The 23,578-nt window shown below is 40.7% G+C and overlaps 1 protein-coding gene across 2 annotated transcripts in view; it reads right to left on the reverse strand.

Annotated features, from left to right (window-relative positions):
• Positions 1 to 423: 423 nt before the first annotated feature.
• braf (B-Raf proto-oncogene, serine/threonine kinase) overlaps positions 424 to 23,578 on the reverse strand; it is a 38,832-nt gene continuing 15,677 nt past the window's right edge. The window contains exons 4-20 of one of the 2 annotated variants that reach the window (XM_023277689.3): positions 23,442 to 23,545; positions 21,384 to 21,486; positions 21,123 to 21,271; positions 20,130 to 20,249; positions 19,753 to 19,912; positions 17,976 to 18,015; positions 16,185 to 16,304; positions 14,009 to 14,145; positions 13,813 to 13,930; positions 13,406 to 13,490; positions 13,114 to 13,290; positions 12,988 to 13,034; positions 12,688 to 12,806; positions 12,376 to 12,507; positions 9,439 to 9,573; positions 8,941 to 9,094; positions 424 to 5,860 (exon numbers count right to left, since the gene is read on the reverse strand). In XM_023277689.3, the coding sequence (XP_023133457.2) occupies positions 5,838 to 5,860; positions 8,941 to 9,094; positions 9,439 to 9,573; positions 12,376 to 12,507; positions 12,688 to 12,806; positions 12,988 to 13,034; positions 13,114 to 13,290; positions 13,406 to 13,490; positions 13,813 to 13,930; positions 14,009 to 14,145; positions 16,185 to 16,304; positions 17,976 to 18,015; positions 19,753 to 19,912; positions 20,130 to 20,249; positions 21,123 to 21,271; positions 21,384 to 21,486; positions 23,442 to 23,545 (1,923 nt within the window). In that variant the 3' untranslated portion in view covers positions 424 to 5,837. The remainder of the gene's footprint in view (positions 5,861 to 8,940; positions 9,095 to 9,438; positions 9,574 to 12,375; positions 12,508 to 12,687; positions 12,807 to 12,987; positions 13,035 to 13,113; positions 13,291 to 13,405; positions 13,491 to 13,812; positions 13,931 to 14,008; positions 14,146 to 16,184; positions 16,305 to 17,975; positions 18,016 to 19,752; positions 19,913 to 20,129; positions 20,250 to 21,122; positions 21,272 to 21,383; positions 21,487 to 23,441; positions 23,546 to 23,578) is intronic. The other variant, XM_023277686.3, reaches the window with a different exon arrangement.

The raw sequence follows: 23,578 nt of genomic DNA on the forward strand, positions 1-23,578 counted from the left end.
AAAATCAGTAGACAGTGGCACAGTTCTTCCCAGGAAACTTCCAGTTTCTTTCAAGAATTCAAGGAACCAAAGCTTTAGGCACTTTAAGTTGGATCTGACCTTCCCACATTCACTCTGCAGCAGGTCAGCAATACTGAAAATTGACATTAGAGGACAAGGGTGCAAGAGGACCCTCCAGCATGACAGTCATGTACGAATGTCAAAGCAAGCGTGGCTTCATTTTATCAGATGTGTCACAGAGCAGAAAATCATTAAAGATATCCTGTCATTTGACTGCACTGTGAAAGTGTGCATGCAGCAGCAGCAGCAGATGTTTCTATGGTAGATGCTGCCACCATGTGGTTTACAAGCAATTCCAGGAGAGGAATAAGAGCACCAAGTGACTCCTCACACGTCACAATACAAATGAACCAAAAACCAAGCTAGTTTTCATGCACTTCTTTAATATATCAGTTTTTCATATTCACAACAAATACATTAAGCTCTTTCTCCTTATAATACAGCCTTAAATATTTTTACACTCAATTGTTTTTCTCAGAAGTCTGCCTATCAAAATGTCTGTACTTTGAACATTTTGTAATTTGTTACATTTGTAGTCTCCATGCCTCCTAGCAAACTGACAGTATTTCCTTTGTACAACTATTTACAGGTGAAAACAAATCAAAACAAATCTCCATAAAGTTTTACATGAAAGTTCTCAGTTGAATGGAATTGCTGGGTTTAAGGTGCAGGCAAAGAGGAGAGAGACACGTTTAAGAAGAAAAAGGAACATGAAAGTAGATAAAGGCTGAACGGAAAGTGTTGGATGAGGAGGAGCAGCAGAGGGTGTGTGGTAAGAGGTGGCTGGAGGAAAGCGGAGCGGCAGTTATGAGCCCAGTGTTTGCTCCTGTAGATTCTATGAAGCTTCAGCAGATATACATCTGTGATAATATTCTCATAGAAATAAAGATTGCAAAGGAAATCAAATACAGCACTCTGAAAGATATTACTGTTTGCTTCCTCGGGTTCCAGCATGTGAGCAAACAGCTGATCCCAGTACAGCAGAAACCTGCCCCTGCTATCTGCAGATACAGCTCTGTGAAGGATGACACTGCTGCCTGTAGAAGAGGATGAAGGCCATGTCCTATGTCTTGTGACGTTGACTCGCAAAACAGAAGTTCACCCTTTTAACTCAAGGTCCACTTACTTTCTTCCTCTTCACTGTATCACATGGGTTCCATCGGTGGAAGTAGTTTTGATGTTTAAACTTGTCATGACCTGAGTATCTCTGGGACTTGGTGTGTGTGGCTTTAAAACTTGACCTGGACAGTTCATTCTTTAACTTCAATTGCATGGAACAGTCAAATTGGGCCACTTCTTCCAAGGTGAAAAATGAACTGTCAGAGTCAACCCACATTTCACTGGGACCAGTACATAAACCTTAACATAAGAAACCAACAGCATGCAGCAGAAGTTGATGATCAAACACACCATAGAACTGTCTGGAAAAAGTCTTTGTCAACGGAAAATCAGACTGCAGACAGAAGTCTTACAACTGACACAAAATCCTTTGGAACGAAAAGATGAAAATGAAATAAGAAAACATTTCCAGTCACGTAGGTGAGCTGACTGTTATGTGTGAGTATTGTGTGACTGTGTTTGACTGACAACCCTTCTGAGTGAACCTCCTTCTGTCCCCAGCATGCTAGAGCACATGAACAGCACAGGTAGAGGGACTGATGAAAGCTAGAATTTAACTCAAGTCTGAGATACAATTTAAATTTGAATGCCTAAATTTAGACTTCAATACTACTTTAATCCCAGAATTGTGAGCTCAGGACTCACTGATGGTCCAGTCCTTTACCACGGAAATGCAATCATCTATTCCCTCATTTAGTCTTTCAATATTTCTTGTCTTATTGTGCCTTTACGACAACAGAAAGTGACATCACAACTTTGACCTAAATTCTCAGAATTAAGGGGCAAAAGTCAGACCAAAAACTGCAGCTCTCGTCTTCAGTCAAAAGCATTTTCCCTCTAGTGACTCCGTCTCCTTCATAAGCCAAACAGCTCAAGTTGTCTGAACAGGTCAATGACATGCCAGCTGTGGAACCTTCCTTGTGGCAGGACGATATGTAATATTTATAAAAAGACCTACATTATCTCCATATGTCTAACTCTAGCAGGAACAGTTTGTGGGAGGCAACTGATAACAAAGGACAGACAAGAATAGTGGGGTCTATACTGTGCCTACAGAGCTGCTGCAGAAACCAGACAGTGAAGTGACTGTCTGCTATCTGCTGCTTTAGTGCCAGGTGACATTCACTGAAATCACGTGCAACATTAATGGACTGGATGTGTTACAGTACAACACAGCAGTACATGACCCAGCAACATGGCCAACACTCACTCAGACTAGCAGACATTACTGCTAAGGTGATCGAATGATTTCTTCAAGTGGCTAAAATTGACAATGTGTCCATGAAGACTCCACATGAATGCTAATGCTGCTCTGTAACTTCTGATGTGGAAACTGGCAAACGCTCACTGACATAACAGCCAAAAAACCCATCAGTTAATACAGGTTAAACCACAATGCTTATTTGACCACTTGAGGACGGGAGAATTACAACCAACTCAAAGAAAAAAAAAACAAAAAAACCCACCTGAAATAAAATGGTCTTGGTATTTTGCGCATCCAATAAAAACATAGAAACATCGGCATTCATTTGAATGGACGACTGTCAAGTTAAATATTCACTCATCTTCTAGGTCTGGTGAGGAAAATGTTCAGCTACTCTTCAGCTGCTAATTGCTCCACTTTTTCAGCCTAGATTCAAATGTTCCTGTTCCCTTTGGTGCTCTACCAAATGAGTATGAGAAAACTGGAGGTTTGTTTCCAACCTGTCAGACTGATGAGCAACAGCCCAACATTCTCATTTGTCAGTCAGTAGTGTTCACAGTCAGTCTTTATACTGAGTTAGCAAAGAGTATAATATGGCAGCCTGTAACAAACCTCAAAGCATCCTGAAAGTTTTGCCCCACCCTTGCAGCCATGCAACATACAGCAGGCTGCAAAATCAAAGTGAACTGCACCTGTAGGACCCTGTGTCTGAGTGGTCCTCACTGACCCCAGCAGATATCAGTCTACACACACACCTACTTCAGTTCACTCTTTGTACTATCCAGACTTTGGGAAATATTTAGGCTGTTGTCTTACAAACACATTACACCAGTATGTTTAGATTGTGCATCCTGTTCAGAGACACTTCAGATCTAATGCTCTGCTGTTTGGATGAGTGTTTTTTTTTTCAGTGAGGCTTGCCGAGTTGCAAAGTAAATCAGTTCTAACATTTCATTTACTGGGCAGCTACTGAAATTTTCTATGGGAAGAATCTTGACAATATAATGTCACTGGAGGTGAGAAAATCAACTTAGCTATTAGGGTGGAAACATCTAAAAACAAAGTACCTGTAAATGACGTTCATTTAAAGATGGACCCTAAGTTCTTCCTCACTCACCTTTCTTTAGAAAACCAATGTTTGCACCTATCCAATGTGTTTTTTCCCAACATTTAATCTGCTAGTAAAATTTCCAACCAGTTTGTATTTTCAACATGTTTCTTGTAGCGCATTTCAGAAGCCTTTCAGTGACTGTCTACATTAGAGGAAGTGGCCATTGAGGGCTGTGGTACATCAGCATCCTTAGTCAGGGTTGTATCAAGCTAGCATAACACACTGCAGTTATGCCTCTGTCCTAGCTGTACAAAGACGGGACAGATGTGCAAGATAACAAGTTGCTGTGGATGGGGTTGCCTGGGTTCATGATGGAAATGCATACATGATCACAATGATGAATGTGAGGGACAAGTCTGTCAGTGTCTGGATGGACGCTGTACCTGCAAACACCAGGTCAGCACTCTCATTCGCTCAGCTCTCACCACTGTAGGCATGGTGACACATCGGCTGCTGGACGCTTTAGCACAGGCCGTCCTCAGACGAGAACTGAGTCTTCCCAGTGAAATACTGCGTCCAGCCCTCCTTTCACTGGAAGCTGAACTTTGAGTCACCTGCTCTGTACGTCACAATTTATTCTTCAATAAAAAAAGGAAAGGCAAGTCGCTCATTTGCTTCAATCCATCTCTACAAAGTGCAAGTACACGAGTCACAAAGACAATAACAAGCGTCAAAAGAAAGACCAACAGCTTCAAATAAAGCATTTCTGAAAAAAAAATCCATAAAACTAACAAAATATATTCACATAAATAAGTAAATATCTGCAGGCCTGCCTGTACAGAAAAAGGCAAATGACATCGATAACAAAAAAAAAAGAAGTTGTGATAGAACCTACAACCCTCAACACACGCTGGAATGAAAAAGTACAAATGCATGTGTATAGAGAAAGTAAAAGGTGTGATTGAGATAACATTTCCTGACAGAACTCTCCAGAAGATCCCTTGCTGCAGCCCGTTCATCAGCAGCTGCAACAAGAACCATCGTCACGTTTAGCTGAGTGCAACAAGAAAGCAATATGATCCAAAAAAGTAAAACAACATGCACTTAGTGTCAAAAAAATCTGGGAGAAGCATGAGAAACAAAGGAAAAGCCTTCTTGCAAAGATGCTGTGTAACATCTTGGAAGCTCAGAGAAGCCACAAGTACTGTACACACTTTCAGCTGTGCATAAAGGTGAAATCTTTTCAAAGATGAAGTGTGAAAGCTCACTACAGGTGAAGAACAGGCTCCTCAGACGTAATTAAAAATCCCTCTGATGTAGATTCCCTCACCAAATAAATTAGCATTTTCTTCTCCCAAAGAACAGCTCCTGTGGTTGGTAGAAAAGTGGACTTTTCCAACAGAAATCTCTAAAAAGAACTGCTTCTCCTGCTTTGACATGAGAGTTTGAACTATTTTGAAAAGGCAGAGAAAATTGTGTTGGTAGATAAAGAGTTTCTATTCTCTTTAATCACAGGCTTCAAATTTGTTGGTGGCAAACAGGAGGGCAAAATACAGTATTTTGAAGACTTGGGTCCGCAGTAAACCAAAAAAGGCCAAAGAAGCAAAGGCCTGTGCTGCCGGACTGGGAGGAAAGCTTCCTTCTAAGATGTCTACCATCTCTTGAAAAAGATGCAGAGGACAAAAAGCTTAGCATTCCCAGCAACTGCTAGCTAAAATCTGAAACACGAGGAACAAATGAAAAAACAAAAATAGATCTATCTTTCAAGTCATCTTCCATTGGGTAACCCCCAGTGAGTGGCCTCCAGCTCATCTCAGGGATGGCCGATGCCTGGCCTTCAATCAGCTGAAGGATGGGAGGCCTGCGGTCCTTCCACAGGCCCTGCTCTGCCATCGCTCAAAGTCCAGCTCAACGTCTTGCTAATATTCCAGCTTCCGTCCTCATCCACACAGAAAATGACAGGACCAGATGCACTCAAAGCTTCGGCTCCTCCCTTCACCTCCAGGTCCTTTATCCTTTGTCTTCTTCTTTTCCTTCCAGCAGGGAAGTCTATCCATGGAATTGACCCTCTCCTCAAAGCCGTATTGGTGTGGATATCTTTGAGTCTTGTTTTGGTTTTTGTTTTGTTTAGCTTTTCTTTTTACCTTTCAGTTTAAATCAAGTTTTTTTGTTTGTTTTGTACTTGTTCCTAATTCAGTTTCTCTGTTGCTGTGGCCGTTAGCCTGGATAGCTCGTTGTTGGAAGGACTCCAGTGAGGCCGCCGTCTTCAGGATGACAGGGGAAGAAAACAGCACATTCTTCAAGACTAATTTTTCAGTTTGTTTTCAGTAATGGATGAATCCACCGTAGGGAAACAAGACTTTTGAGAAGTGACGAGGGATGGATTGGTGGGCTCCGCAGCGCTTACTTAAATGCTGAAAACTCTCCTGAAATATGGCAAAGAGAAAGAGAAATGAGTGTGCAGGTACTGCTGCAGCAGCCATGGCAGTGTTAACTGTTAATCAGGTGTAGCAGTTTACCGTGATGAGAAGTTAAAACGGTGAAACACTGATTACCACACCTACCTAGAGACCAGAAAAGTCTACCTTGAATGCAGTGTCCAAGCAGGGCAAAAAATATGATTTTCACGAGGTACAGGAGGAGGAGGGACTTTGACATATCACTGATTATTTCATATTTGTTTATTGATATTATTTATTTTCTATTTCGTTTGGAATACGTACACTACCGTTTAAAAGTTTGGAGTCACTTAGAAATGATCAAATTTTTAAAGAAAAGCATTTTTTTTCTAGGAAGATAACATTAAATGAATGATAAATCCAGTGTAGACATTGTTAATGTGGTAGATGACTATTCTAGCTGGAAACGGTTGATTTTTAATGGAATATCTCCATAGAGGTACAGAGGAACATTTCCAGCAACCATCACTCCTGTGTTCTAATGCTACATTGTGTTAGCTAATGGTGTTGAAAGACTCATTGATGATTAGAAAACCCTTGTGCACTTATGTTAGTACATGAATTAGAGTGTGAGTTTTCATGAAAAACATGAAATTTTCTGGGTGACCCCAAACTTTTGAACGGTAGTGGACAAAAATAACTATGGGAGTTGGGTACTGAGTGAGTGATGGATCAGAGGAAATAAGCTCATGCTGTCCAACAATTAAAATGTTTGATCAGATTAATCACAGGGCTGCTGTGGATTAATTTAGACTAATCACAATTAAGTATTGTTCATTTTTAATCTATATTAATCGTGTTTCATTTTGTGTGAGCAAACAGATTCAAGATAGAAGGGAATATATATGCACTTAACATGTTTATTAAACACCTGTGCTTCAGTGAAAAGAAAACTCCTACCTGCAGAGTGTTCATATTACTGTATGTCGGTCGACTGTTTCATCTTTGGGGGTTTTTTGTATTCAAAAAGAGGGCCAACGTGCTGTATGGCCCAGGGGTATTCAACTAAAATTCAAAGAGGTCCAGTCAGAGAAAACGTATTAAAGCAAAGGTCCAGAACATCTTAATGTCTAACTTGAATTAGTGTGATATATGTTGATGTAACCTCGTAGTTTTATTAGTGTCTGCATGTAATCAATAACTGAGCGTCAAATCAAATAAATTCAGTATATTTCAAAAACATTTTGACAACTTGTATTAATAAATAACTTTTGATATAACTGTACATCTGAAAATAAAGTGAAAAATCATGACTGAACAAACTGAACCAATTTATATTCATCTTTAACAATACCTAAATCTCGCAAAATTTAAACAGTTGAACACTTTTACGTTTTTTTCTCTTATATCACTCCCCTTATATCCCTGCTGCTTAATGGGAGAACTGAGCTGACGGTATTCTGAATCATGGTCTGAATGGTGTCAGGGTCGTTCTCAAACATTTGGAGCTCATTGGTGAGTCTGGAACCTTATTTAGTTTGGATTATATTCATAGATGAGAAGCTGCCTTACAGCTGTATGTTGAGCAAAACATAGTCAACATGTGCAGGGCGACTTTCCTCTCGGTGTCGATTTGTTTATTACTCTGTCAATGAACGTGGCAGAGTTATGTGACGATGGGCGTACATTTGTCCGTGGATCTGTGAATCTGTCTGTCCTGTGCAACATTACTCTAAAACAGACTAACGGATTTGGATGAAATTTTCAGGGAAGGTCAGAAATGACACAAGGACCACCTCATTAGATTTTGGCAGTGATGCAGCTTATAGTCTGGATCCACGGATTTGTTAAGGATTTTCCATTGCCAGATATAGCGGCTGGTACTGCGTCACCGTAACCATGACAACAAGTGAACGCTGTTTCAGTTACCTGCATCAATTCACTCGACCCGTTACATATTTTGGTCACGCAATTCGGTATCTGTACTACATAATGTACGCATGCACAACACATGCCTGTGCTCACGCAAGGCAACTTAGTATTTATTTAGTTAGTTTGTGGGTTGATCTATAATAAATGGCCAGATTCTATGTTGCCGTGATTTCTGAATACACAAATTGAGGAATGAAAAGTCCTGGCAGAGCACTGCACTCTCTGAGTGCTTTTCCTGTTTATCTTTTTGTCCGTCCTCCTCTGGTCTGTCCCTCACCTGTTTTCTGAACTCAGCTGTGATGTTTAGCAGCTGGAACACAGAGACCAATTCATTGGCTGAGTAGCGTCACATGGGATGGCTGAACTCGTACCTAATTGGTCTGTGTGTTTCCTGAGCTGATAAATTAATGCCGTAAACACTGGAAAAGCTGACAACAATAATGCAATAATGTTTAAAAAACACCACTGTGTGTTCCACTGTGTGTGTGTGTTACACTGCATTACTCTAAAGTACTATAAACTACCCAACCTGCTGACCTTCACATAGAAATATAAGCTGTGGAAACATCTGGCAACAACTGGACTATTTACTAAGGTGCATCAGCTATAGTTTTGGATCAAATCATCTTCCTTACAGTAACAGAGCTACACCGGATCTCATCATTCCTGTCTCAGACCTCCTGACTGCTTTGAACTCTGTCTGGCTGATGTAGAGCCAACTAAGTGACCACCAGCTGACCCACATATACGAACTCTTGTTGTTGTTGAGGATTTATACAGGTTTGTGTGTGGACTTTTCCTGTTTTGTTTCTGTGCAAAGGTTCAGTGGCACACAACAGTTTTAGAAACACACCGTAGTGTGTAAAGTAAGTATGGTCTGTTTATTGGCAGGGAGAGTCTTACAATACATTTGGTCCTTGTAGCTGCTGAATACACACAAAACTAAAGTCATCTGCCTGCTACCTTAGAATTTCTATTAAATAAGTGTTTAAAAAAAATGTTTATGTTGGAATAGAGCCTTACTCCACTTTAACTGACACCTGTGTGTGGGTGAGGATACTGAAAATATGTAGATCCACGTATACTAAATGAGATAAAGGTGTAGATTTATAGCTAATCCATTTTAAACCATGGAGGGATTACTTTGTGTACTTTATGTATCAGTATCAGCTCACCGTAACCTCCAGCTTGAATAGGGGTTTTAGGTGAGGCGCAGGCATACAAGCTGAAGTCCTCTGTCTGAAAGCCGGCTCGGTTTAATGAAGGCTCTGAGGCGCTGCGGTGGATTTTGGGTAATGAGCGAGCCAGCAGCTCAATGGATGCCAAGATCTGAAAAAAATACAGAGCACAGCCCCAGGGGTGATTAGTCAGGAATCAGTTATTATCACTATCCACAACTAAACACAACCCAGCAAAATCCACTAAGGCACAAGCAACCAGTAAGTGCTTCAGTTCAGCTGTTTATCTCAGCACGTACACTTGTGATGCCCTCTGCTGGCAACACCAGACACTCTAAATACAAACTTCTACCCTGATGGTTTTCTACTCAGTTTTTGGTTCTTGCCATTGAGAGTTATTTTAAATTTATTTAGATGCCTCTGTGTTTAATGTTGCAAATCATATGCACCTGTCCCTCCCTGTGACAAATAAAAGCATCATCATATGTTTCTCACCTGAGGGAAGAGAGGTCGCTCTTCTCTCTTCTTCTTCAGGCAGTCAGCCATCAGTCTCTTCATGGCCTTTGGACAGTTGCTGCGCACCTTACTGAGGTCAGGAGACAAGTATCCTCGACCCACCATGAATATGATCTGTGGGAAGAGAAGGTACTAATCACTGCCATTTTGGTTAGCAGTGTCAATCAGACTGAGCTGTGTTACTGTTAATGGTAGGAAATCTCACTGGATAGAGGGACACTTTTACATCAGAGGTGTCAAACTCATTTTAGTTCAGGGCCACATACAGCCCATTTGATCTCCAGTGACCAGTAAAATCACAGCATGATAACCTACAAATAACCACAACAACACTTTTTTTTTTGTTTTAGTGCAAAAAAGTACATTCTGGAAATGTTCACATTAAATGAATTATCTTTTTACAAACATTATGAAAAATTTTACATTCCTTAAGAAACATGAGTGCAATTTCAAGAATATTATGCTTCAGAATATCATTTGTGTATCATACCTTACAGATCCGTGTTTCTACAAAGGCACTAAACATTTGGTCGCTGAAACTGAACAATATAGCGTTTGACTTTATGATCAAAACCACCTGTCAAGATCTAGAAAGGATTTTAAATTCACATTAATTTCCACATATGTGTAGTAATCCTGACCACCTGAACTGACAAACCACACAAACTAAACGGCAACTGTTAAGGAAGAAGGTTAATTTGTCCCTCTGCCTTTTTCTAGTAAATGTAGAAAATTTATACAAAAAATATACAGGATGTCCATAAAGTCTCTTTACAATTTTAAGAATTTACTACAAAGGCAGTTGATAAGATATCTTAACTAGATTTGTTTCATTGTAATCATTGTTTATTAAAGTTTGTAATCACTTTGAAATTGTGTGTTTCAGGTATCCTGTTGGTGAAAGAGGTACTGTTAAATGAAACCCTAAAAAATGGCTACTCCTCAGACCGGTGGATTGGAAGGGATGGGCCAATTCCTTGGCCACCATGTTCACCAGATATCACTCCCTTGGACTTCTTTCTGTGGGTATATGTCAAAGATACCGTGTATCGAACAAAGATACGGGACATTACTGACTTGAAGCAAAAGATTTACGATGCCATTGCCACCACTGATGAGGCTATGCTACAGTGAACATGGCAAGAAATGGAGTACCGTAATGTTGCCCATACAGAGGTGTATTAAATGAGGCAGAAAAAACTTTGACAACCACTGATTAAAATAAAACAAATTTGGTTAAGATATGTTATCAACTGCCTTTGTAATAAATTCTTAAAATTGTAAAGAGACTTTATGGACACCCTGTACATAAAAGTTGTGGCAGTGCAGTGGACAAATATAAAACAGTGGTGACTTTTATTAAAAGATCGCATTTAAAGTCGTCTGTAATTTTTACACTTTGCAAAGTCATCCCATGGGCCGGACTGGACCCTCTGGTGGGCCTGTTTTGGCCCGTGGGCCGTATGTTTGACACCCCTGTTTCACACGGTTTACTCAGTTGATTGTATTAATATATAGTGAAAAATCATTCTAAAAATTGGTCAAATTGTGTGAATGCATGTCTGAATATTTAAACACAAACGTGATATCCAGAGCTGCCAGCGAATGCAGCTGTTTCTATCCTAACACACTAGGACAGATGAGATTATTGAGCTGATACTTTAATGGTACTCCTATCTGGGTTTTTTTAAATTTTTTTTGTTGTTTTTAATTAAAGAGAAAAAAGGAAACAAATGAAAAACAGAAAAAAAATTGCATTTCCATCCATACTGTATAGAAATCAACATTTATATAGACACTAAGGTTGTGTTGATGGAAATGATCCAAGCTCTGTGATGTGAAGAGTTTTATGAAGAGGACAGCTGAAGTACTTCTTCTACCATTAAAACCAACATTCAGTGAGAGGAAGGCTGAACATAAAGTAATATGCAGTTTGCCTACAGTCTCCAAATCACTAAACCCTGCTGCTCTGTGCTCTCAGAGTGAACCTGAAATTCTGGAAAACAGTTCAAATGATGCTGTGAATTGCAGCTTGAATTTATAACCATAGCAACATTTGAAGAAATGGCTGAAGACTAATCACTTTTCATCATTCACCCATGTCTGTGCAACACAACATTTTTATATTCTAAAGTACCATCAGAGATTGCCTTACACAGTATATTTTTAATGCTGCAATACATAGAGTGCTAAACTGATTTTCATTGTTTTCTGTAACAGTGACAATAAAGACCTATTCTATTCTATTCTATTCTATTCTATTTATCTATTGCAACTCACTACTTACCTGCCTCAACGATGCAACAATCACCTGGTTACAGTTGGTTCAAGACTCAGTAGCAATTTAAATCTCTAGACAGTCTGGCCCCACTCTATATATGTGAACTTCTGACACCATATTCTGCACCTACATTCCTCAGATCTAAAACCTGCTCCTGTTAAGCATCTCACAATCCAAGTTCAAAAATAAGGGGGACTGTGTTTTGACTGATTTAGCCCCAACTCTTTGGAACAAGCTCCCATATGCTATTGGCCATACTGCTTTGAGAAGCAAATCACATGACCCCATGGAAAATGACCATGATTAAAAAGTATGCGTCACCACATACTGCTTGGTGGCTATTGATGAAGCTAACAAAAAAATTGGTTTTACCTCATTGAAATGCAAGTTTATGCAGCTAAGTACCAAAATCTGATCAGACCATCTACTCCATATGATGTACCTGTAGAGTAATGTATGGCATTTCTATGCATCAATTTTAAGTTACTGCTTTCACAAAATTGTGGCTACGGAGTCCAGTATAACACAATGTCCAACATGGTGCTATTTCCATGCACCATGTTGGTGGGATATAAAAATGTTGCATCATTAAAGCTTGTGGGTCTGGCATCAATGAGATCACTGAGTCCTCTCACCTGGTCTCTGTTGTTGATGTTGGAGTAGGGCAGGGCTCCTGACATGAGCTCATACAGCACAATGCCGAAGGCGTAGACGTCTGACTGGAAGCTGTAGGGATTCTTGTCCTGCAGCCGGATCACCTCTGGAGCCTGACAGGATAAAAGATACACTGACTGTCACATGAGCCAAACAACACCAAATCACTACTGTGCTAAACACTAAGAACAACCAGGTCCTACTTCGGCCTTGTCGGATAATATATTTTTGATTAGCTAAATGAATAACTAAATGAATCAATGAATGAATTCATTATTAACACCACCACTGACCATCCATAGTATAGAACCAGATAGTTGTTCAAACTGGTGGGAGCCACTCCAGCGGGACTTGACTGTGGCCAGACCAAAGTCACCGATCTTCACCGTCAGATCCTCGTGGAGGAAAATATCTGGGAGTAAAGAAGTTAAGGAAATGTTCCATTTATCTACTGCTACGCTCTTAGTAAGGGTAGTCTAAGGATGGAGTTTTTATTTTCATCCCTGCTTGTTGAGGTAAATCCTATCATCAGCCGCAGATGTTGACTTTAGCTTAAGGTTTAGCTAACTGAGTGAAGTATTTCAAAAGGATACTGTTGCTTTTCAGATCTCTGTGGATGATGGACTTGGCGTGCAGGTAACTGAGGACAAAAAGAGAAAGGTTATTAGATAGACCAACAGGTCAAATGTGACTCCGTTTGTGTCTGTGGGGGAACTCACTCCATGCCCTGAGCAGTCTGCCGGGCGATGTCAATCAACTTGATCATCTCAAACTTGGTCTCAATGATGTGCAGGTGGTGGTATAGACTGGAGCCTTCACACCACTGGGTCACAATGGCCAGCTGAGGCTTGGTGGTGTAGCCCATGAAGAGCAGGATGTTTACGTGACGTGTTTTCCTGGTGCAAACACACACAGCTTGATCAAACTACAGAACAGCAGCAGTTCAAAAGAACTCTGACAAAGGAGAACATATATTTAATATGATGGTCATTAGTGTTAATGTGAAGTTACCTGAGGACTCCAACTTCATTCTTGAAGGCCTGAAGCTGCTGCGGCGTGGGAGCAGTGACATTCAGCATCTTCACTGCCACATCACCTGGGTGGAGGACAGATCAGTCAAACACAGGCCAAAGCTGACTAGAGCAGCATCCCTACAACCAAGTGGTACAATTAACAGAAGTGCGCATATGGCCCATATCTTGTGTCCATAGGCTAAAACATCAATATCGGCACAGGACAAATGACCGCTGGGTCCACTTTGTGTAGTTAAATAATCAATTACGGACTAATAATGCTGCAGTTGTTAAGAAAAGCATTCTAATTTCCAACACCTGTGCGACAGTGAGCATAAACAAAGAACAATGCTTAGGTTTGTGTCAATACCAATCAGTTCAAAAATGCCTTGTTCAGTCTCTTACCATGCCACTTGCCCTTGAAGACAGTTCCAAAGGATCCAGAGCCTATCCTCTGACCCAGGGTGATCTGGCCCTCTGGGATTTCCCAGTCGTCACTGGAGTCCCTTCTCCCCAGAGTTTTCTGTTCCACAGGACACTCAGTCAACACAAGCACACAATGAGGTGCAGTACTATACTGGTGTCACTGACAGTCCCTCACCATCTTATTGCGGTCCTCGGATGAGGAGGACGACTTGCGTTCCCTCTGTTGGCATGGTGACTTCTGTGGGACCTTGACACTGGTCAGAGAGCCAGGCAGAGAGGCGGGAGGTGTGGCTGACAGCCCTGTGGTGGAGCCTAGTGAAGACGAGAGACAGCAAAAGTAGAGAGGTTAGGAGAGTGGAAGCGACCAGTCAAAAAGAAGGTGAGAGAAAGCAAGAAAGAAAGAAAAAGCTTGGAAGAGGACAGGGACTGAGGCTTCTGTATCAGTTTTGTGTGAGTATTTGGTCACATGCAAAGAAGTGAGGGGGTGCTTGGTTGGATGGCAGTTGATGGTTTAATAAAGTTGACTTTGAGTCTGTCATGATCATAAAGCATATTATGATGTCTTAACCCTTAGATTCTGATAAATGAGCGGTGGCTTTAGACCTGTCTGGAGCCTGTTTGGGTAATGTATCTGTGATTACCCGTTTTTCTGTGGACTGGCTGCTCCTCAGGTAAGCTGTACCTGAATTAACATCACTGCATATGAAACAGCATCTCAAAAAACAAATGGTTTATTTCTGGTCAACTTTGGACATTTTTTAAAAGATAACATGTTTGAAAGGCGCCACTGGGTTTCGGGGTCAGAAGGTCAACTACTTAACAGAGCAAAATTTACTAACCACGAGCTTCAATTCTAATTCTTAACCGTACAGTTAACAGCGTGTAATCGTGGTTGTAGCTAACATGAGTTCTGTTGTTTGGTTCTTTAACTCTCTGCATGCACTGACTAACTCATTCTATCTGTAGATTTTACTCTCAGCCTAAGATGTTTCTGTCAAAGGAGAAATTTCTCTGATGTCAATCTTTCCAAGCTGATGGGGGTTCTGTGTCTTTGTTGCTCTAAAAAGACCAAGACCAGAACAGGCAGCTAGCATGTAGCACGCTGAGTATAAATAACAGACAGCTGGTTGGCACTTGTTGGATTAAGAGTTTAAAGTCTGAAAACATCTCAATATTTACTTTTACCCTATATAGCTACAGCACAGAGCGGTCTAATATATGACTGGGGTGATCAGTCAGATATCAAACACTGACTTTGCTATGTATGTTTGGTTATAACAAATCATAAAGTAACATACACTTTAAAAAACAACCAGGTCCCATTATTATTATTATTATTATTATTATTATTATTATTACTAACAGCACCACTTTGAATGTCATGGTGTTTTCTGGCTATTATTTAGAAAAAGACTGCCACTAATATGCTGTTGGCTTTCTGAAGGAGACTACATTATTGCTCTGCCAAGGAACGGTGCGGAGTGATGTGATGATTGGCGTTGGTTTGTCTGTCTCTCTGAAACATTACTCAAAAATGGACTAACGGATTTGGATGAAATTTTCAGGGAAGGTCAGAAATGACACAATGACCAAGTGATTAGATTTTGGCAGTGATGCAGCTTATAGTCTGGATCCATGGATTTGTTAAAGACTTCTGTATCATTGTGAGATAGCAGCATGGTGTCACTGAGTCTACTACAAATTCACCACTGCAGACCACAAATTGTTAAACGATTTCATCAATGGGAAATCATACAATGACTGAGCAGCCTTGATAGAGTACTGCGCTCTGAGCGCTTTTCTTGTTTTATCCATACGATTTAGGTCAGAGCATGTCTGGTTTACAACTATGTGGGCCCCAAACTCCAGAAATAGAGCTATATGTATAGACCATGATCATAAGTTTGCAATCACCTAACCAATCAGAGGAAAAAACTTTTTTTCTCTCTTTTTTGGTGAACTTGCCCTTTAAATACTTCAACTGTCAATCTAAGAAAATGGTTTCACGCTGTGGTAATATTTCATTTCAATGTATTTTATATGCAGCTAAAGGCTGAAGTTATGTCAAGTACTGCTTCAATGTTTACTAGTCCACTGTCCAGAAAAACTGTCTGATTATTCTTCACCATATTTAACAAATAATTGAACAAAGGAGCATTTCTAATCAAAGAAACCACCATCCATAGAATGAGCAGTGTCTGATCATAGCAGCAGTGAGATATAACCTGTGAGGTGTGCAGTAGAGAGAGGGAGGGTGAAACACACAGTGGATGTGACACAGGGCTGAGGTTGGTGTGTGGGTATATGTGTGGGGGTTGAAGAACAAAAGGAACACACATAGGCCTAACTACCTCGGAAAACAGGTTCGGGCTCAAAATCAAACACTATGTCATTGGGGTAGGAGTATAGGAGGGGGCTTGAGGTCCGTGTTCGGTGCTTCCTCAAGCAGCGGGCGGGGTGGGTCGGGGGGGCTGCAGGGTAAAGAGAGACAGACAGACCATCACTGCTACTCACCCTGCCCCGCTCCAACTAACTAGCCTCTAACTACAGCTACAGCTCTGTTAGCCGTCAGTCAGGGCGTCTGCAGGTCTCACACTGCTAACTTTTACTCTGACATATACAGTACTGTGTAAAAGTCTTAGACACTTTAGATGATGAGACTGGCTTTGACAGGATGCTCACACCAAATATAGATTTAGTGTAGTTGTTTTCTTTATACTCCACCTTGTAAGCTGATAAATAAAAAACTATATACTGCATCATTTTTGAAAAAATCCTCACTTTACTTTTAGAGCCTAAAGCTGGTACACAGTACTGCATTTAATAAATCTAAATGTCAACATTAGTTTGACTAAAATGTAGTATGTCATAGGTATGTACTATTATGTGCAGGGTTGGGTATCATTTATATTCTAACAATTCTTGATTCCGATTCTTTAACTTGCAGGTGGTTAGAGTTAACACAATAGTGAAATCCTGCTATTACAATAATGCATGTGTAAACAATCTATTCATAGAACAAACTGCAATATAGTCACAGTCACAGGAGATTATTTTCTGCATTGAGTACTTTTGATACCACATTGTGATTATACACACGTTTTAACTTTAAGTAATGCAATACTTTTACAGTTTGGCATTAGGGCTGTTACTTAAATGAAGGATCTGCTTACTTCCATCACACATCTCTGTCTACAAGATAAACAAACAGTGACCATATTCATTCATATAGTATGATTTTTTTTTAATCAAGCACACCCACAGCCTGAAGGCACATCTGCTTTAAGGAGGGCGCTGGTATGTATTTTTGGATATTTTTAATATTCTGCTGTTTCCTTCAGCTACTGTACTTTAACAATGGTGGAGTCCAATTGGCCATGTAAAAGCGTTTTCTAGCAGATTTTGCTAAATTAAGGTGTATTTGGACAAATGCATTGGGAGATATGAAGACATTCAGGCTTTCAACTGACATGAACTACACCAACTGGAATTTGTTTAGTAACTAGTAAGTCAAATAGAAATTGAAATTTCATTATGATTCCTTTGGAATCTGAAATTTCCTGATGCCCAACCCTATTTTTTTGTATTTTAATGTCATTCCAGATTTAGGTGGAAACAAGTCGTTAATAATATTAATATATTTTGAAGAATGTGCAGCCTTGGTAGAGGGTTTGTTTGCTTGTAGAACGTTCTGGAAATACCATTGGACCACAGTTTGTAAACCTAGCTTATCTAGGGCAAGAATCCAAGTCAATAATGTTTAGACCATGAAGATTGCAGTGGGTCTCTGACTTACTTCTAGGTGATTTTATTGTCACTGAACCTGTTGGATGAAATTGAAAAATTCATTAGCTACATACGTTCTTCCTAAATGTCCAGAGGAGCTCGGCCTGGCAGTGCACTGAGAATAAAAACAGCCTCTGCTCAAGTGGAGGCTCTTTTCTTCCAGATACACTGGTCCACAAATCGGAGGGATTTTCAGCTACTGGTGGCAGTGACGAGTAGGGTGCACGACGCAACATGACTGACTCTTTCTTTCGGGTCTGAACTTCACACACACACAAAAGACCAAGAGCACACAGACGCAGGATGGTGGAAAAAAAGCCACAGTAGACCCTGAAGTCTCCCAATTTAATTCTTACCTCCATCTGACCTCGGCAAGCCCTGATCTCGAATCAGGTCCTGAAAAGAAGAAAGAAAGGAAATTAAATATGGACACATTCAGTCGGTCCGGAGGTTCCACACTGAGACATAGATAGATGTGAATTTGATCTAGATGGTGCAAAATGAGGAGTATCTATACTAGCTGAAAACCTTTTCATGGCTCCAATTCATCTACATCCAGAGACTAAACAACAAAGAGTACTGGATGACCAGAAACAACTGAAATGAAGATCCTCCTCTGTTGGGTCACAGACTAGAGATGCCACTTTTTCAAACAAATGAGAACAGATAAACTATTTTAGTTCACTTGTACGCAAAACATGTGTCTTTATTGTAAGCTGTGCTGTGGAACTCGTGTTCAGTTAAAGCTAGAGACACCAGCTACACTATAAAGCCTAAGAGTAAGCTAGATTTTAAAAGCATACAGTCAAAAAACCGACCCCCTCTCTTCAAGGCTTTCCCCACAGCCTCCCCTCCAAACCACATGAATGCATGTTGTCTAGGTACAGCTGGAGGATTAATCCACTAGACAGAGCACTGGTGGAGAGAGGAGCACAGTGCATTAAAACTACTCCACATCTAAAACACACAAAAAAGGCTTCAACACCACACTTGGAAATACTCTGTAAATAAATACCATCAAACGGCACTTAATCACAAGCAGCGACAGGCATCAAATATATACAAAACATCAGTGTGAAACCTGATGAGGATGGAGACTGCAGTGAGCAGTGTTGTAGGTTTAAGTAGAACTGTAAAATATGGCTCCTATTCTTGTGCTATCTGCTTGCTTGCTGGGTAGTTCATCCAATCATCTCATGCACACACTGAATGCTATGACTGGACAGGCTTTTCTACTACAGTTGTCCAGACATCAAACCATTTTCTTTCGCTCTTCCAAAGTTGGGTACTGGTGGAAACAGACTGAGCAGGGCATTCCTCCTTGTCCGACATACATTTAAAACCTCAAGAAGGAAGCATCCTAATCAGATGCACAAACTACCACAGGTGGATCCTTTTGAAGAGAACAAGTAATGACTTTATTCAGCATCCCTCTGCATGGCCAAGCTCTCTCTGAGCTTAACCACCCAACAGAGAAAACTCATTTCGGCTGCTTATATCTGCGAACTCATTCTTTCTCACACTACCCAGTGGCTATGACCATAAGTGAGGGCTGGAGCGTGGATCAACCAGTAAATCGAAAGCCTGTCTGACTCAGCTCCTTCTTCTCCATGATGGTCTGGTACAACCCTTGCATCACTGTTGACATCGTGCCAACTCGTGTGTCCATGCTCTCAGGACTATGACATGTCATGTTTGGACAACTGACACACTAAAGACCCAGCTAACACTAGCTAACACCACTCTGTAGATGCAGGAACTGCCAGCAAGTGTAAAAATGACATGGACAGCTATTGTGAGCAGGCTAGGCTAACCAGGTTGTATTTTCTCACAGAAATACAAATGTAACACATGTAGCTGTAAACCGAAAAATATCCAAAGCTATGTGGGCTGACTGAAAACAACCAAAACTACTTTGAAGGCTGTACAGGCCTATGATGTAATTAAGGCAATAGCGTACAAGTGGAGTTGTTGGACCATCTCATAGCAATGCCAGCTCTCAGGTGCAAGTCCACCAATGTCTAGGGGACCACAGAACATATATGTTTCCATTTACATGTTCATAACAGAAATTTAATTCATTCTCATTATCCTCATGTATCAATCAGTTCAGTAAAGAGACAGCAGACTCACATCGATATTGACAGGTTCAATGGTGTTGATATGGACGTTGGGGGCGGAGGACGAACGATCCCTCTGGCCAAACTGGTTGCGGTGTTCCTCCTCATTGGGACGGAAACTGGGCGGGATGGGTATGGACTTGGATGGGGACACAGTGGTGTGGCATATGGACCTGGAGAGATGATCCGTTCGTGAAAAGGAGCTGTAATAGACTTTTAGGACATGTACTTAACATGTTTCTACTCATTTTAATGTCTGTTTGCTCTGTAAAAACACAAAAACATTCACAGCTGTCCCATGACTTGTTTTGCTGAAAGAAAATATAAAGAAGCGGAAATGGAGGAAAATGACTCCTCTTCAACTGAGGAGTGTTAAGGTGGAAGACTCACCCGGTGGAGTCAGATGGAGGGAGTGACGGACAGACCTCAGACACAGGTGTGGTTCCCTCTGAGGAGACCTCCTCCTGGGTGAATGGGTGATGCTCAAAGAACTTGGACACTAGCAACAAGCTACAGAACACACATCAGTGAGATCAATTATTACTGTAATATTCTGGTTATTTTTCTCAGCACAACTGATGCAAATGACAGTGGCTCACTGATTTTCAGTTTAACCTCATTATGGCATTGTTGCCTTAAAGCCACAACACACAAAGATTATTAGTGTATCATCACAGTGACATGATGGCCCATCATCTGGTTACAGGTTTTATTCTGAGCACCATTTTCTTTGATATTAAAAGGTTTTGATGACAAAGTTCAGCAGATGAAGATGTACCTAAGGCTGCTGATGATAAAGGGGATTTCTTGTCCCATTCTCGAATCAAGTAATTTAAAAGCAGAACCCAACTACAATATCAACACAGCTAGCTTAGACAATAAGCACAGTCAGAACAGCACAACAGTCAAGGTACATCGACAATCTCCTGTCAAGAATCAGAAATGCTTCAGCTGAACAACTCCTGCCTCATCTGTCCATCCACGCTTGACCACTAAAGAGTTAAGCAGTATACACTTTGTTCAGTAACGAGGCAGCAATAACCACAAGCATGAATGTGTGATCTGTGATTCCTGTGCTGGGCGATTTGACTGGTATAAAAGTCACTCTATGAGAGATGTGCAAGTTTTGAATTGAACTGAAGAACACATTTTTCTGACACCTAAAAATGATGGAATCGATAAATGACAAAAAGTATTTTGTGTGTCTGTTGTTAATAATCAAGTCTAAAAGGACTAAAGGAAATGTGTTTTTAAGGCTTCATCTGCCTGGTAAAAAGCCGAAGTGAGTAGTCACAGAAAAAGGTCATTTCTGCCTATGACACACAACAGGAGCATCATGTGTGCCATAAATAATTAGACTGGTTCTTCCTGTGTGGGACTTACTCTAGCTGGTCGTAGTTGACACACATGAGTGGAACTTCAGTGCTGCAGCGCTGGTGGAACTTGTAGCCACAGGTCTGACAGCGGAAACCCTGGAACAACAGCTTCCTGCAGAAGTCACAGAAGGCCAGTGTGAAGAACGTCTTCCTCACCTGTAAATCAAACACAGACACAATCAGCACCAAGCAGGCCTGAGGGATAGAGGATAGCGGTTACAGTCTGTCATATAAGCCATACTGTGAGATTTGGTCTAATAGTACTTACAAAGTTGTGTGTGGTAAGCGGCACATTCTCCAGCACCTCTACATGCAACTCTTCTCCTGTTAGCCAGGAGATATCCGTGTCCCAGCCAATAGGCTTCTTCTCTCTGAAACAGATAGTGAAGAGTCTGTCGAACTGTCTACATCTCACACTGCACACACCAAAGCCCATGGAAACCTAACCATGGCGGTTCCACATGAAAAAGTTTCATTTATCAGTAGACAGATACAGCTCACACATCATGTAGGATGCTAATGTGGCACATCTGTGGCTTTATTAAACCAAAACAATGATACCAGCAGTTCTGCAGAACATCATACAATGTGTAAATCTGCAGTCTCCAGTAAGACCATTCACAGCTCCAATGCACAGCAGTGTCTAGGTAACAGGTGTGAACTTAAGCAAGGAATTTGACACAAAGGCTTTGATTTGACATTTGGTGATATTTTAAACATAATGCAACTCCTTTCAATAACAGGAAATCAGTGATTTTTCAACATTTAGTTCATATTTAGAATTCACAACAAAATCCAACAAAATGTGTTTAAAGGTCAAAACACAGTCTTCCAGCATTTGTATTCTTCCCAATCAATTACTAACAACTGCTTCAATTTAAAACAGTAGTAGGGCAAGGTCCTTTTACTCCCTATTTATGATGCAGACGTCCAGGCATGCATTTCACATGAACCAGTGTGACAAATGTTATCGTGCTCATAGTATAGCTGTTCATGTGCTGCGAAACTGAGGTTCGACATTTACTGTTAAGGTTTTAAATATACGGTCTTCTTATCAAATGCAACTTTTTCGTTTTCCCCCAAACTTCAATGTTATTGTGTAGGGTTCATCAAACTCCATAAGCTTCAACTGGTAATGAACTCAGCCGCTCGCATCATCTCCAAAACCCCCTCATTTCATCACATCACCCCTGTCCTACAGCAGCTCCACTGGCTCCCTGTCAAACCCAGAATTGAATTAAAAAATCATCCTGTATACATTTAAGGACATGCATAACCTCGCTCCTCCCTATCTATTGGATCTACTTCTCACCTCCTCCTCCACCTGCTCTCTCGGATCCTCTTCCTCCATCCACCTCAGCACCATGGGGAGCAGGGCTTTCTGCCTCTCTTAAAATCCAGACTCAAAACTCACTTGTTCAAGACTATTTATTCTCTGTAACTGCCTCTTTTTTGCATGTATAGTTTTTATCTGGTCTGTTGTAGACAATAAGAGGTGTTCATTCATCTAGAGGAGCAATTAATTACTTGTATCTTTTTAAATTTAAAATATGTCTGAGGAACTTGTTCATCTGTTTTTCAAAGCTAGTTTGCATAAGTAGGACACTGTCCATGGCATCATGTTAGGAGCATGGCCACTGCAGGTCTGATTAATAATACTATGGCTTGTTCTATACCTCGTAACTACTGCTGCAACTGTGTTTCTACTGATTTGTAGTTGTTCACTAATCTGCCTGTACCATTTTCCATTCTCAACATAACATTCTCCAATTCCCCTGGCAATTCATTTCCATGTGGCTACATTTTAAGGTGGTCTTTTTAAGGCACTGGTCAAAGGAGTGTCTGTGTACTGCTCATGCTATTTGATTTCTAAAGTATCTATTTTTGACTGTTCTTAAGAAGAAATACTCTACTTAATATATGCAATCATTAAGAGGTGATATCATTTTAAATCATTTGACATTTAAAGGATACTGCACGTGAGCACTCACATCTATCGTAGATTGCATGTGAAATTATTTTTACAAACATGGTAGTTATGCACGCTCTTGCAGAAACCCCCCCACTAAATGATAGTTTTTTTGAAAAATAGGGTAAATGTAGGATCAATCTATATCGCTGACCAACTATTCCTGCTCTGAGCATACGTGTGATCAATCATGTGGTCGTGTGTGTTGCTCTTCAAAGTGACTCTACACTTGTCTATAGGTAAGAGGAAGTAACATGATAAAAGTGTCTGATTGTTCACACAGTGTAATCCTTAGAAGCCTGATAAAATGGCTCCTGCACTCCTCTGTCAAGTACAGTATGACAATGAGACACTTACCCATCCTGTATCCTGTATACTGCACAGCACTCCGGAATGAGTCCTCGCATCATCAGAGCTTTCTTCAGGGAGTCTCTCACAGTCATCCCACAGCGAGCTGGGACCTGGAAACAGCACCACTCACTTAACTCACATGG

This window comes from Amphiprion ocellaris, chromosome 21 (assembly GCF_022539595.1).
Source record: "Amphiprion ocellaris isolate individual 3 ecotype Okinawa chromosome 21, ASM2253959v1, whole genome shotgun sequence".
In the NCBI taxonomy this organism is placed as follows: Eukaryota; Metazoa; Chordata; class Actinopteri; family Pomacentridae; genus Amphiprion; species Amphiprion ocellaris.